General features: G+C 43.3%; 6 protein-coding genes across 6 annotated transcripts; 2 read left to right on the top strand and 4 right to left on the bottom strand.

Moving 5' to 3' along the window:
• Positions 1–188: 188 nt before the first annotated feature.
• On the bottom strand, positions 189–1,719 carry BYT42DRAFT_605052 (uncharacterized protein). The gene is made up of 5 exons (XM_051571118.1): positions 1,446–1,719; positions 1,265–1,361; positions 1,024–1,190; positions 872–946; positions 189–811 (listed from the first exon to the last, which is right to left on the bottom strand). The coding sequence occupies exons 1-5, from the start codon at positions 1,587–1,589 to the stop codon at positions 305–307; spliced, it is 990 nt and encodes a 329-aa protein (XP_051424097.1). The 5' UTR covers positions 1,590–1,719; the 3' UTR covers positions 189–304.
• Positions 1,720–1,911: 192 nt separating this feature from the next.
• On the bottom strand, positions 1,912–3,623 carry BYT42DRAFT_495254 (pyridine nucleotide-disulfide oxidoreductase-domain-containing protein; the record flags this gene model as incomplete). Its single annotated transcript, XM_051564352.1, has 5 exons — positions 1,912–2,104; positions 2,193–2,757; positions 2,839–3,159; positions 3,225–3,429; positions 3,495–3,623. 5 exons carry the CDS (start codon positions 3,621–3,623, stop codon positions 1,912–1,914), a joined length of 1,413 nt encoding a protein of 470 aa, XP_051424096.1.
• A 707-nt stretch (positions 3,624–4,330) lies between these two features.
• BYT42DRAFT_593696 (stearoyl-CoA desaturase) lies at positions 4,331–5,890 on the bottom strand (the record flags this gene model as incomplete). The annotated part of the gene is made up of 4 exons (XM_051570719.1): positions 4,331–5,053; positions 5,147–5,378; positions 5,442–5,574; positions 5,644–5,890. 4 exons carry the CDS (start codon positions 5,888–5,890, stop codon positions 4,331–4,333), a joined length of 1,335 nt encoding a protein of 444 aa, XP_051424095.1.
• An 863-nt stretch (positions 5,891–6,753) lies between these two features.
• BYT42DRAFT_569895 (uncharacterized protein) lies at positions 6,754–8,354 on the top strand. Its single transcript, XM_051568333.1, has 2 exons — positions 6,754–6,843; positions 6,915–8,354. The coding sequence occupies exons 1-2, from the start codon at positions 6,759–6,761 to the stop codon at positions 8,270–8,272; spliced, it is 1,443 nt and encodes a 480-aa protein (XP_051424094.1). The 5' UTR covers positions 6,754–6,758; the 3' UTR covers positions 8,273–8,354.
• A 3,535-nt stretch (positions 8,355–11,889) lies between these two features.
• On the top strand, positions 11,890–13,848 carry BYT42DRAFT_569881 (uncharacterized protein). Its single transcript, XM_051568332.1, has 8 exons — positions 11,890–11,939; positions 12,005–12,036; positions 12,098–12,191; positions 12,255–12,340; positions 12,408–12,424; positions 12,495–12,604; positions 12,663–13,073; positions 13,146–13,848. Exons 1-8 carry the CDS (start codon positions 11,897–11,899, stop codon positions 13,493–13,495), a joined length of 1,143 nt encoding a protein of 380 aa, XP_051424093.1. The 5' UTR covers positions 11,890–11,896; the 3' UTR covers positions 13,496–13,848.
• Positions 13,849–13,974: 126 nt separating this feature from the next.
• On the bottom strand, positions 13,975–15,289 carry BYT42DRAFT_569880 (putative phosphatase regulatory subunit-domain-containing protein). Its single transcript, XM_051568331.1, has one exon. The coding sequence runs from the start codon at positions 15,203–15,205 to the stop codon at positions 14,165–14,167; it is 1,041 nt and encodes a 346-aa protein (XP_051424092.1). The 5' UTR covers positions 15,206–15,289; the 3' UTR covers positions 13,975–14,164.
• Between the last annotated feature and the right edge of the window lie 46 nt (positions 15,290–15,335).

Here is a 15,335-nt window from a genome sequence, read left to right as displayed (position 1 = left end):
GGTAAGAGACAATGCCTGAAAGAAGGGCAGAATAGGAAAATTGGGATAGCCATGTATTCTGTGCAAGTGTTGCTCCGAGTTACGATCGTAAAGGTTGTAACGTTACTCATTATTCTTTAAAAAAAAAAAAAGGTAGTGCATGAACGCAACGGGGCTGTATCAGGACGATCTGCCCACTTTCCTTTTGCAGCAGCTGAGTCATCGGCGATAAGGCAGAAAAAAAAAGATGGTTTTATTAGGCTATGTATGCTAAGTTATGCTTAAAATGTCAAACTTTAATTGAATTAAGATAGTATTTGAACCGTTAACAACCCATCTGTGCGGTCATGACTCGCGATGGCTGCGTCCATTTCCCAGATCTGGAAGAGGAACGACCGGTTCGATAGGATGAGTGATATTGCAACGGCTTTCTTTCAATTTTTTTCGGTGTCAAGGTAGGTGTGGGCGGATACGCATCATGGTGTATCAGGTCCTTTTTCGGTGAACGAAAAATACCGGGGATGAATGCTTTTGCCAGTTGGTCAAGCGTTTGCGACCGCGGTCGTTCGGTCCGCTGAATAGGGGTTCGGGTGACAGCATGAGGGAAAGAGGGGTTGTGAGTGGACGGATTTAAATCGTAGTGCGTCTCTGCGTCGTTGGATGGTTCTGGCATAGGTATATCGTGGTTACTGCTTGTTGAAGCTTCCATACTGCTGACGGTGCTACTGCTTATACTGCTTTCAATGGAAGGTACCGATTGATGATCATCGACATAGGCAGCCCGATAGGCCATCATATGAGACAACTCATCTTCAATAGCATTCACCATATCCTATGATTCATTGTTTTAGTTGACAGATGAAAGAACACATGCATTCAATAAGGAGCCTACATTGATACCAAGGATCATATCATCCGTTTTTTGACGGTTGCAAAGCACTGCGGTGGCCGCCTGACGATGAGCTTCCTAAATAGACCCATTGGGCAAAACAAAATCAGACAAACAACGTCGGCGATTAAAAATAAACTCAAACTTTTCCCCACCTCTGCGACACTACAGGGATCCGGTTGATTGCTTTCTTGTTGTAACCGTTCGTTTTGACGCTCTAATTGTAACATCGTCTCCATGGTTTCGTTCATCTTTTCTGCATGCATTTTCGTCAATGCTTGTATCTCCGCTGCATGGCGTGCTTCCAAAAATTGTTGTGTTTCTGCCACATCAATCGAAATTTTTGTTAGTCCAAACAGGGCAAATATTCAATATCGTCATAGCGTAACAACATACCTTGAAGTTCTTGTTGAGCTTTATCGCAAGCCTCTTTATACTGTAATGCTTTCGTTTTCCAATCATGAGCAAGCTGTCTTAGTGTTTCGATTTCTGTCTGGAAAAAAAAAAGGAAGAACCGGCCCATTGTGGCGGATTTAATTTCACATCCTGTATTGATATTGCTGTATTACACACACACCTCTCTTTTTGACAGTGTATACCGTGCGCTTTTCAGTTCGTTATACCACCAACGTTCACGTTCCGTTAATGTGTCGTAATTCATTTGCTGTAATGCCACTGTATACGAAGATGTGGTTGCGGAAAATCGTCTCGACGGATGCATGAGGAAATATGATGATGATGATGCGAAGGATGATATACAAGAAAGAAAAAAGAAAGAAAAATATTGAAACAAACTTATTTTTCTTTTTTTTTTCGCCTTCTTGAAATCGGAAACCTTGTCAACAATCTGAAAAGGAAAGCTTTTGCTGTTTGAGAAAACTACTCCATAAAGATTCAAATAAAAACAAATGTGTATACAACTCGGTTCCTAAAATGGAAATTCTATCTACAACAACGGCGCTTTGACCATAGAAAGGAAAACGCTTTGTCCGACTGACAAAGCTTAATGACAAAGATTGAAAAAAGTAACTTTGCTAGTTATATTATTCTCTCGAGATATCACGTCCTAACAGAGTCTTTCTTGTCCAATCGCTGATGACAAGCCAGCGGTTACGGTGGGAAAACAGATTGGAAATATAAGCTGAACGCCAGAATGCATAAGTAGCCACACCTCCTGATGTAAAGTTGCCAAGACCCAATGGCAAATCAGCAATGGCTTTATCAGAACCAACGTAACTGTGGAAAAAAGAAGAAAAAAGAAAAAAAAACCAAGGGTCAGATCAGGAGCGAACTGCTTTTGTTTATCGATCATTGTGAAGCCTACCAAAGCGATCCCTGATGGGAATAGTGGAATGGTTTGATTTCTCGAAGTTTCTGTAACTTGCGCATGAGTTTCATCTTTTGATCTTCAGGAATTGAAACGATTTCAGCTTCCAATTGTTCGGCTTTGGCCAATTTGTCGAATACGGTGGCAAGATATTTGCCTTCTTGTGATGCAACCTGAGCCGTAGGGGCGTATTTTGTGACCGCTGCATCCCCAATAGCATAAATGCTATCAGAACCTTTCAAACGCAACCAGTCATCGACTGCAAGTCCTTTGCGTTCTTTCTGTGTGTCCGGCATCTTGGCAATCAGTTTTCGGACCAAAGGTCGAGCCGTGTTGCCCGTCGCCCAAACGAGCAAGCCGAAAGGCATCGTGCTGGTAGTACCGTCAGGCCCTTGTACCACCAACTCCTTTTCCTTTACATCCTTCACCATGGTTTTCGTGTGAATGCTGATATTTTGCTCTTTAAACGTCGACTCCGTGTACTTTATCAATTCTTTGGAGAACGCAGGCAACACATTCGGCAATGCCTCCACCAAAGTAATTTTCACTTTGCCGACGAGCTCTACAAAATGGCATCAAAAAAACGGCAGAAAGAAAACACTGAGTGACATTCCCGTGTGAGTATCCTCGTAATAGAGTTTACCTGGATACCATGCTTTCAAATCTTCCACCAAAAAGTCGTGAAGTTCGGCAGCATATTCAATACCGGTGGCACCACCACCGACCACGACCATATGCAAAAGACGTTCAATTTCCTTTTCCGTCTGACCGGGGAAAGCGGCCGTTTCAATGCAATCCATCAATTTTCTGCGGATTTTTTGTGCATCCCACACTTCTTTCAAGAAACAGCCGTATTTTTCCACGCCTTCAATACCGAACGTCTGGTTGGTGGCTCCCACACCCACGACAAGATAATCATACGGAATGGTGTTTTCGGATATTTCGCCTTTAATTTCAGTGGTATCTATTGTTACCAATCAAGGTTAGTATATTATTTTTCTTTCTTCGACCTTTAGAATGATGAGCAACATCCAAGTGACTTGCCTGCAATGGTAATGACTTTCTTTTCAGGATCAATATCAGTGCATTCAGCTTCATAAACTTTGATGGCGTTATTCTTATGACGAGTAATAAATCGGATAGGTTCAATAATGGAACGAATATCGACGGTGCCTACAGTGCAGCTAGGCAATAAAGGTGTGAAGAGGAAATAGTTGCGGGGCGACACTACGACCTAATTGCATCATCAGGCATGGCTGGTTTCAAAGATATTAAATTTTTGTCCGACACAATCCTTACCACATTGTACTTGTCCGTATCGATTGTCTTCAAAAATGAAGTCGAACCCCATCCACTGCCAAGCACAACAACGGTTTTCTTTGACGCAGGTGTTGTTGTCTGTGAGCCAGGATGACGATGGTCATACATCACTGCAATAGCATGAGAATAGGAAACTATGGAATTTTTTTTTAACGCGGTTTCATGATGCTCACCATAACCGTTGTAAGCCACAAATGCAACAGCACCGAATTTCAAGATGTTTTTCGTTGTCTTCCATTTCGAGGAATGTGGACGAGAAGATACGGTGCTTGCGAAACGCACAGCACGTGGTTGGAAGGCAGCAGAACGCAATGCGATATGCGATCCGAAAGTGCGTGCTGTGAATTTGAATCGATTCGAACTGAATACCTTGAAAGATCATTGATTGGACGTTTTGTGTGAGCCTACCTGTTAGTGAACGAAAGCTGCTGTGCATGTTGTGTAAGTTTTGAACGACAAAAATGTCAAAAGCCCAAAGATGACTGAAAAGCAAAAAGACAAATAAAATCAATGCAACAATGCAATTTGAACCCTCATCAAAACAACTCATTACAACCCCGACGGCCCAGGCTAAACTTTTTTCGCAATGATACATGGAGAAAGTTACGTATTGACAGGATATTTACGTCGTTCACTCGGTTTATTTATAGAAAGGGAAAAAGTAAAAAATGGAATTGGTATGCTACAAAAGAGAAAGATAGAAAGATAGATGCGAAATATGATGCAACAGAAGAAAAGGGAAAAAGAAAAAAAAAAGTGGTAAAAAGATGTGAATACCAACGATTCAAATCTATGTGAGGGACATGACAGGGAGTTTACTTGTTTTTGGCAAAGAGAGCGGCTTTTTCGGAATATTCGAGAGAATCGTCATAATCTGCAGCTGCTTGTTCTTGGGTCATGACCTGCATTCCGTTCTTCAAGACACCAACGCGCAGTGTGGTTAACAAGTTTCGTGCACCGTTCGAATGGTTATAGATACCGCCGTTGAAGGCGGTGGTCATATCCTTGCCGAGAGCAGTAGACAGATACTTGACACCACCGGGATGTTCGTGCATAAAGTCTTCGACATCATACAAGATACCTTCGAGCAAAATCCACTTTTTGTTGTCATTCAACACCAAAGACTGGTATTCATCCCAGGTATAGATGGGCAAATCTTCGATGGGGGTACCGTAGGCCAATTTTCGCTTTTCCGCTAAAATTTTCTTTTCTTGCATCTGGATACGACCCTTGTTAACTTCGTTGGACGGGAAAGTCTTCAAATCGTAGGCGAGACCGACAAAAGAAAGCGTCTTGATCAACCACTTGGTAGGGTCATATTGATGGAAAACGATGGCGTTACGGTAGTCTTGAGGAAATTCGTGGTGGAAATTGTGGTAACCTTCACCAAGGGTGGCGAGAGCGGTGATCCAGTGATCGCGAGGGGTATGATGATCATCAAAGGTATCTTCACCCAAAAAGTGAGCAAGCGAGTTGACACAGAAGGTGGCATGATGAACAAACACGAGACGAGCAACTGCCGCGTAAAAGTAACCTCCCTAGACAAATCAAGCCAATCCATGATTAGAAAAAATCTGTTGGGTACTTTGGGGATGGTTGGGAAAAAAATTATGACGGAAAAAAAAACTTACCCTGAAATCACCCCAGCCCAGACCAGCCACCAAAGTGGGTACAATAAAACCCATAATCAAAGCAAACCAAACGTAGTGCTTGTGTTGGAAAGCCAGGACAGGATCCGCCTTCAAATCGGCAACATCAGCATAACCAATTCTGTTCTTGGGACGCTGAACCAACATCCATCCCAAGTGAGAGAAAAAGAAACCACGTTGAGCACTATAGGGATCTTTGTCGGTATCGGTCCATCTATAAAAGAAAAATGAGTAATAGCTCTATAATGATAACCGAATGTAGTGATAAAATATATACCTGTGATGGGCACGGTGACCACGAGACCACCAGTAAGCCGAACCTTCGACAGCACCACTTCCAGCAAGACAGAGAGCAAGTCTCAAGGGCAGAGTACCACGATAAGCGCGATGAGCCCACATACGATGATAACCTAATGTATGAGACCATACCATCGATTAGTTTCATATCATACAACAAAATGAAAAAAAGAGAAACATACCAGCAGTGATACCAAGACCCGTAATGAAATAATAGATGACAGCCCAAATCAAAGTCTTAGTCTGCAATTGGGTGGTGAATAAACCATACAAAGCGATCAATGGCGTGCTAAGCAATAAAATCGACTGAGGCCAGTTAACGTGCTTGTGCCAGTTTTGCCATGTCGTGGGTTCGTCAAATAATGAAGGCATGTGTTGCTTGGGCAACGGCGGCTTTCGCGACTCGGTCTGCGTATACGCATAGACCATGGTTTCCGTGGTCGACATTCTTTTTCTTTCTTGATGTACGGGTGAACGAAAAAGGAAGAGGAAAAAAAAATAGAATGAAAGAGAGTGAAAGAAAGAAAGATGCCTGACTACGCAAGAATCAAAGCTTTTTTTGAGGAGGGGGAAAATAATGGAGTGGTAGCGGTTTATATACTGATGTAAAACTTAGGTCTTCATTTTTTTTTTTTTCGTTCGGAGCAAATGTGATATGAGCAAGTACGATTTCCAGAATACTGGATTTTGTTGGGTTCTGGGGGTAGTGTTGGGGTGATACCATCCAATAGGAGCGCTCGAATGAAAGGAGAAGCCTTGGCCAAAAAAAATTTTTTTTCCAGCAACGATTTTTGATTCGTCAAAGGTCCGATTTCGTCAATGCTTCTAAACCAATTGCCCATCAACACCATTTGGGGAACTGGTGCAAGTCTATCCATTCGTTCGCCCACGGAGTCTATTCTTTCGCCAACACGCTATACTTAATACTACCATTCTGGATATTTTTGATGCGAGACAACAAAGAAAATAACACAGATCAAAAAAACAACTCTGTGCAGTGATTCTTGTCCCACCTCAGCGGCCCCAAGAACCCAAGTTCATGTGATAAATAAAATCTTTCGCCGGATGAGGAGATCACTTTATGCGGTAATGCAAGTGCGCTACATCATATGTCTGGAACCTCGCACACGCTTGTTTCAATGAGCAATTAGTCATTTCAAGAAAAAACCTACGGTAAATGAAATACCAGAAAAAAATGTCTCACACAGCAGGTTTCATATCCACGGCAAACCCCTTCCGTCCCCGAATTTTTTTCCTGTCAACGAGCCAAAATTCATGCAAACCCACTTCTTTCCCTATGTTGCTCAAAAAGTCGTTGTTTATATTATTGTCCATTGTTACACTGTGTCTTTTGCTGCTTGTTCCCGATACAGCAGCGCGAGGTAATCTGCAAAACCGAGAGGCTGTAATTTATTCTGATCTAATGGCTAATCGATTGGATTTTCTCCTACAGTGAGCACCGTGGATGATGTTTCCTCATGGACCAAGGATAAAATTGACGAATATTTGGACAAGTACAAGATTGCTTACAATAACCATGTGGATCAGTCAACTCTCGTGAAACAGATCAAAGCTTACAAAAAAGCCGTCGCAGCCAACGTCGTCCTCTTCGGAGACAAGATCAACCATGTCATGAAAGATCTGAAAATCACACTCGACAAAGACCGTAAATTGACCAAAACGGATGCTGACCTTCTGATGAACGAGATTCAGTATCATCTGCGTCGCTTGGAACTTCAAGGCGAATTAACTCAAAACCGAGTCAAGAGTACACTGGGTAGAGTTCACAAGCATGTCATCAAGCAGAAAATTATGGATGAAGCACGGTGGCAGGAAATTCACAACCAGGTGCTGTCGTCCTTTGAAAATCAGGGTTGGTACCAACGTGTGTTATCTCGCTACCCAACCGACGACACCACATCTTCCGCTTCTTTGAATCGTTGGCTTCACGGTGTAGCCGAACGTCTGGACCACGTGAAGGATCTGTCCGAAGATCAAATAACCAGTGTCATTGATCACCTACGACATTCCATCACGTCTGTCCCGGATATCACTCGCATTGGTGATCCCTACTGGCGTGAAAAATTCGCTCACCGCCTCGAGACACAAACCAAGTTGACGGGCGAGCAGATCCAAAAGGTGCTCGACTCGATCGAGCATGACGTGAATGCATACAAAATATTCGCCATGGACTACGTGGGCGAATCGATGATCGATACAAAAGAATGGATGCATTCTGTGAAGGAAACCATTCGACATGGCTGTTCTGCTGCGGTGGATAAATTCTGGGACGTATTCTACATGATAGACAGGAAACTCCGTGACACCTTGGCCTTGCAACACCACGTGGACCAGAACCCCTACCAGAGGGCCACGAACTCGATCAAAAGTGTGGTCAGTTCGGTTTCCAGTGATTGGCATCGCTCGTCGCAGTCGGCTCAATACTCACGATCGGTCCATTCTGCCGTTTCGGCCGCATCCGAATTTGCTGCATCGGCTACCGATAAGCTGTCGCACAAAGGCCATGGCGATTCGTGGCGGAGCTCATTTTCTCACTTTTGGGCTGACCAGGAATTGGAGGCGTATCGACGGTTGGGTTACACAGAAGCCCACATTCAATGGATTCAGGACTATCTGAAAAAGACCTTAACCCCTCATAAAAAAGGCTCGTCCAACTCTGTCGAAAATATGTTCAACAACATCAAGCATTATCTGATCGATGCCAAGGTCCAGACTGAAGCACAAGTGCAGCGCGAAGTTGACCGTCTCAAAAAGGAATATGAAGCATGGAAAAAGCGTGCTCATGCCTAGAGTTGTCTATAATATCGTAGTTGTCCAAATCACAAAAATAAAAACCTTGCCAGCTCCTTTGGTACAGTTTAATTGAAAAAAATCTGGGTAAAAATTTTACAAATCAAATTTTTTTAAAAAGCAAAATAATGTTGTTTTAAGTAATCAAAAAAAAGAGAGAAAACCAAAGGACAAAGATATAGAAAAAAAAAGATGGATGCATTAGACAAGCCACACTTACTCTTCCTTGTTTTCACTTACAAAAAAACTGTTGTCACCACACTGTGGAAGCCGCCACCGCACACCGCCAAGGCATGGGCTTTGTTCATCAGTTATCTAAACTACACAGTAGAATTACATAAAGCAAGTGAGTGATTCAGCATAACATTCAAAAAAGAAAGGCCACTTGAGCTATTTGTGGAGGTTCAGTCGTTGATAGCACAGTTGTAGTCACCATGAGTATACGTACAGGATAGTTAAGAATAAGCAATAAAAAAATATATGGCGCGATGAATGGTTTTGCGAGGAAAAGAAGAAAGAAATGGGTGGAAGATGCGTCGTCTTTTAAAGACATGAAAAAAGAGGCGATCCCTCGTACTGTAGTTAAACCCTTTATTGCTCCATAATGAAGCAGGAAAAAGACGCCATGTGTCTTTTCTCATCGCTTCACGTCATATTTATCCTTTGATGAGAGAGTGTGGCTTCATCGCATGAAATCGCTGCATGAAGTAGTCTCAGATAATGTTAGAGAGAGGTCGATTGGGATGCCTTTATTCAAGTGTTCTTATGTTGGCTGAGCGGACACACAGGTGCGCATAACTTTGGTACCGACGTAATGGGTGGCTCGTTAAACTACTGTATCTTTCAACTCGTATTATACATTTTATTGAAAAACAGTCATCCTCATGAAGATGGCCTCTCTTTGATGAACAAAGTCGTCAGTTTCAGCGAATTTCAATTCCCCATCAGGATTACGCAGGTTGTCTACAAGGTCAAATAAAATATGATGAGATCCTCCACACTCCCCGCCAATAAAGGACCAAGTCATGATTTTTGCTTCCTTGCAGCTTATTTCATTATTATTTCTTCATTTCCCGAGAAAAATGAACTGAAAGATGAAAAAGACATTGGGGAAGTCAACATATTCATCAGGATTACAAATTTTTTTTTGCCCCCACTACGCACATACTGTACACATCGATGTTGCCCGTACATTTGAGTGTGTTCCTTTTCAGGCACTACCGAACCGATCATCATTATACAGTAATACTCAACTGCTTCTGAGCAAAGTTGATTTCTTTAAAGTTTATGTCGGTAGCGCTAGGGAGTTGTGCCAAAAAAAGAAAAAGCCCCTGTTTTTATGGCTGCTTATGACAGGCATCAATTAACTTATTGCACTTACTGTACACATATTTTTTTCCGTTTGCTATGAATGAAAATGGAAGGGCAACTTTTAATTTTGTTAATGTTGAAAAAAATATATTCCTGAATGGGTTGTATTCTTCTTTTAAAATGTGACGGAGGTCAGACATTAAATTTGGAAAAGCTAGATTTTCGACCAAAACTGAACTATCCTTTACTCTATGAATATGGAAGGCTATTTATATGTTTTCTACTATTCTAATGCGATGCACTATCGCCTTAGGTGGCGTAGTCGTTGCAGCTTGGCTGCTGCAGTGTAGTTGCTGCGTCGTCTGGGAATTCGATGGTGACGTTGGTGGGTTCGCAACACAATCATAGCCGTACAAAATGCCGGACTAGTAAATAGCCAAATAAATAAAGGGGCACCTGATAAGACCACCAAATGTAAACCACGAGGCGTGTTCATTACACGGATTGAGGACCAGAATATTGCTGGTCTCTCTTGACCATCGGCCAAAGTAGCTGCGATTAAATGAATGTTGCGACTGGCGTTGACATCTCGCTGCCATAGTGTGTTACAGCTTTTGCAACGCGCACACTATGCATCGTTTCGTCGCCATGCAGATGTAGCTGCTCCAGGACTTTCAGACGATAACGAAAGCATCCTGAAGGCGATCGTTAGTATGTCGCACTCTTTAAACTCGTTGCGTTCGTACCTTTGATGTGTTGTATTCTGGCATATCTGCAATTGCTAAGATACCCTGGAGCTCCGCCCTTCGCAGCAGTTGTCGGCATCTGTTGGCAATATCTGTTGGCTTCCCTCTCATGCTGCTGTAGAAACCAGTATCCCTAAAAGCGATCAAGGAAAACCTTGAGACCGGGTTGTGGTCTGAATTCCACCATTTGCTGTCGGGTTTCGTTATAAACGACCGAAGCAACCAAGGAAAGGCGCATATCGACTTCCTCTGTCAATCTTGACCTGCACATCTTGAGTGAGCAGTACACTGGATTCCGCCGTGATCCCCTGCCAGCGCAGCTTCACGTTGAGTAACGTCAGTTGGACTGACAGGATCCAAATGCGCTAGCACGACATCCGCGTCAACGCCAATTTCTGGTCAAAGCTGGCTTTCATCTCACTATCCACAGCAGCAGACCTACTCGTGCTCGTGGATCTAGACCAGTCGGTTATTTGCTCAGGTGGTACATTCCAAGAGTCCATGTGGACATATCGGACTCTCGTAGCAGAATCTGGAATTCTGATAGCATACGCAAATCAGTATAAATCATCATAATCAGGTTACTGGTGGAAATCTACCTCGATTCCAACGTTTGCAGAATTTGATTGCCACCATGACCCCAGCAGATATCGCTGATCGCCATCCTTTCTTCGTCAGAGATTGTAGCATCACTGGGCCACACCGGATACAACCAGGCGGTACTTGTGCAGCTCAACAGCGGTCTTGCGTTTCCCTGTGAGCACTTTGCTATGAACATAGACAGCAGTGGACTTGGGGAAAATTGGCGGCCGTATCTGTTTCATGTGTAATTTGCATGTTCCCACGCCGTTGATGTTGGTCGACTTGATATTAGAAGTTGTCAGCGATTATTTGGAAACTGAATGTCGACTAATTTACATACCGGCGCCCCATCTCGACAGCGTGCAGCTGCCAACATAAAACATTTTTTTATAAAAAAGTTTGTCATGGAGGGGGGGACAAGCAAAATATAAAGGATTGTTGGCCCATCACAGAGCATGTAGTAGCGCCAAATTGTTGACGTTTCTTCTCAGGAGAGAATAGTATTCGGCCAGCGTCCTCAATAGTTGCTGGATTAAAAGATATTGAACCTCCATTTTCAAGCAACGTACAATGTAAAATAAACAAAGTTTACCCGTAGTGAACTATAGGCAGGGCTTAACAAAGTTGACAGCTTGATTTTGTGCGTTGTCGTATATTTCAAATCCCGGATCAACACGAGTGTGTATCGTTTTGACGTGCTAGGTTCTGCGGCGCTCATGATGTTTATCAACGTATGTAAAAGAAATAGTGTGGTGGTAAAGAAAAAAGAGTGAATAAGATGTAAAGAAGCAGAGAATATTAAGCTGTAGTGTCGGATGATCCGAAAAAAAGGAGAGGAGGGAGAGGGGAGAGGGGATGACGAGAAAATGTCAAAAAGAGAGAGGTTAACAAAGAACTCATCAACTACATGTAAAAAGTAGTCACACTCTTTCAAACTTAAAATGTGCATTAAATCCGGTCACTCTTCTGTTCTTCCCCATCCCTCATGGCCAAGTCGAAAAGAAGCATTAATCCAGCAGATGCCTTGCGTATGTTTCCTGAATTAACGTACCATATTTTCCATAGAAAAACTCATCCTTATATATATAAATAGGCAAAGCGCAGCATAAACGAGACTTGAAAAAGGTAATCACGATTCGATCATTCCCCGTGATCGCCTTGGTGAAGCTAACCCGAATATAAAAAGAGAAAAGAAGAGCGTAAACAAGCACGGGAATCAGCCTTGACAAAGAAAGATACCGGAAAACTACGTCAAGAACTCGCCAGACTTCAAAATCTAGGTACTTGCCATCATGACGCAAATCTACATCGACTCGAGTTAATCAATGAACTTATTTTCACAGCTCGATTAAAGCAACTCGATAAAAATGGCCAAACAAGAATCACTCAAATTGAAGCTGAAATTGCTAAAATCGAGAAAGCCAAAAAGGTATGTTCTAATGGTGCTATACGCTATGAAAGCGCCCTAAACTAAGGCTAATAATATTTTCTTTTAGGCCCAAGGACTTACTGGGTGAGTATTTTATGACTCAAAGGAAGAAAATAGCCTCTCGCTCATTGATATAATGTATTATGGAAAAAAGTGCGCAGGCTGCATTAGCTGCAAGACAGCAACAGCAGGAGCAGCAGCAGGATTCCCGTAAATTGGTGTATGATCCCAAGTCTGGAGCGTTTGTTGCGGTCAAAAAGAAAAGTAGGTTCATCAGAGGAACTTGGTTAAGAGCGCGTTCACGATCTAATGATTTTCAAAGGCAAAAAGACATCCACGTCCGAACGACATGACGAAGCATCAGCGGACGAATCTTCTTCCAGCACTTCTTCCTCGGATACGGATGATACGAGCGATGAATCCGATGAAAGCGACGTATCAGATGCCGAAGAGGTCCCATTACCGCCACTGACCGAATCCGACGATGAATATGAACTACCACTTCCGCCGGGCCCACCGCCACCTCGACCATTCGCGGAACAATTGGCACCCATTGCAGCTATGCAACAAATACAGCAAATGACGCCGCCGCCTCCGCCACCCCCGCCCCATCCTTCGATGCGACCGCCTCATTTCATGGTTCCTCCACCTCCACCGCCCAGACGACATCCTCAAGCACCGCATATGTATCCTTACCCACCACCTCCTCCTCCGCCAAGAATGATGCCTCCTCGTAAGTGTTTTTCTAATTTTTTTTTTTTGTAAATATGATTTATCTTTCTAACTTATAGTTATTATGGGTCAGGTCCATATCATCAAGCACAATATCCGCCATCCGCGCCAAGGCCGGCACCTCATTACGAAGCGTCTCAGACCGCGACGCCCGCGTCACAGCAAGAGACCATATCTGCTGCTTTGTCTGAAGAGACACCGGCTGTATCAGCGCCAACCGCGGCACCTCAGGTGATCATCTCGGCCCAACCCCAATTGAGAGACCTTCAAAAGGAACTGCTCGGTTTCGTACCCGCTGCTTTGCGGCGGAAGCAAGCGCAGCAGAAAAAGATTTCTTCTTTGCCAAAAGGAGCACGACCGGCATCCATCAACGCTGCTCCTGATATTGATGATGATGACGACGAGTTGCCCTCTCCACAATAGAAATAATGCATACAAAAATGTTCTGACGCGCAATAAACTTGGTATGATAGACATGTTACTGAAATACAATATGACAGCCGGTATGATGAAAACAGAAACACATTCCATTGGTGAGTGCGACTATCATACTGTATATCAGTGCTCATTATGTAGAATATCATCATCATCATCTTCGAAGTAATGTCAATCAAAAAATGAGGTTTTTGTCAAGACCAAAAGTGATATCGTGGTGAACAATGTGGTGCGCGGAAATCGCACGACGATGCGTGGATTTGTGGACATGACAAATTGTGATACAAAATTCATGCATTCAAAAAAAAAAAAGTTAAACCTGACTCAAAAAGTAACTACCGGGGTAACTGTGGTTTAGATTGATCGATCGATAAAGATAAGAGTCACGCAAGGCCGCATGAGCAGCCGAACGCATTAGACAAAGAAGATCCGACAACAGATTGTTCAAACTGCATGATTTTGATTATGTACAGCGTTGCATAATGTTTATTCAATGAATTTTTTGATTTTTGGTATATACAAAAAAGAGAAATCAAAATGAATTGATAAGAATGACACAAAGAAGATTGAGGGAGGAATATTTGGACAAAGATACGATATAGAGGGGAGAGGGAGTATAAGTGAAGCGTAAAAAAACAAGGATGGTATGATCTTATTTTAGTTTTGCAGGATAGTGGGTGTATGGCCAAAAGAATCGGCGCAAAAGCAGTACTTCGAGATGAGAGTTTGATAACCTTGTTGAGACTCGCTGGATGCGTCGATGCCTGTGGTTAGCAGAGGCAGCTGATTCACAGAAGGCGTGATTGGACTCCAAGGTCGGGCTTGACGAGCGGCTCCAAAGTTGTACCGAGAGCTGAATGCCTGAGGATCTTGAACCGATAGTGATTTCATACGTACCGTGACCTCTTGGTCACTAACATCTTCGTCTTCTTCGTCTTCCTCTTCCTCGCTGCTGCTGCTTATTTCGGGGCTCGTGTTCACCGGTTTGGTTTCGCCCAGAAGATGGCGCCGAATAATGCTGACGGGCTTCCTCATATGCGGTTCGATTTCAACAGGGTTTTCATGTTCGACAAGGTCAATTTGATAGTTGCGACCGGAATTGTTGTCCCAGTATTCTGTACCGTTCACAGTGTAGCACAAAGCAAGGTATACGGTTCGCACGACCTGCTGGCTGACCAAGGGAATGGTAAACGAAAATCTGTCCCACGTGCCATTGGCAATGGAGTCACAATATTCTGCATCGATCTCAACAAAAGAGTTCCAGTAGTCAAGGGAATAGCGAACGGTCACGTGCTTCTTGAATGCAAGATTGGCGACACGGCAACAACCGACCAAGGTTGGCTCCTCGCACATATCGGAATGCGTGAGTTGAACCGACTCTAGCTGGACTTTGGCATCTCTTGAAAATGTCAAACCGGGAGTCCAGTTCAATTTACTAATTCTCCAAGTCGGCGGTAAGAACGGTTTAGGATCGCTGTGAACCGCTGCAGGCATTTGGGACTGAATAAAAAGACGAACGTCGCAAGCATCGCGGAATCGAACCGATTTCTTGGGCTGCGTGCGGGCTTTCAAACTGTTGCGACGAGACGGTGAAGAAAGCGACGACAGTGAGGGTGTTCGTCGCACGGTCGTTTTCTGCAACGAGACTCGACGGTTATAAGCATGAGGAGAATCACGCTGTAGAGTAGCAAGTGGCATGGTAAAGAAAATAAAATTTGGTAGACCAAATATAGCAGTAATGAGTTGAACTCTGGAGAGAGAAAAGGCAGGAAATAAAATGAGCAAGCACTGTTTTTATTTGTCTCGGAGGAAGAAATATTTTTTCCTT

The sequence above is a fragment of the Radiomyces spectabilis genome, assembly GCF_025331425.1.
Source record: "Radiomyces spectabilis strain NRRL 2753 chromosome Unknown BYT42scaffold_6, whole genome shotgun sequence".
NCBI classification, from domain to species: domain Eukaryota; kingdom Fungi; phylum Mucoromycota; class Mucoromycetes; order Mucorales; family Radiomycetaceae; genus Radiomyces; species Radiomyces spectabilis.
The sequence above is the reverse complement of the archived record's forward strand: the minus strand, read 5'-3'. Positions and strand labels throughout refer to the sequence as shown.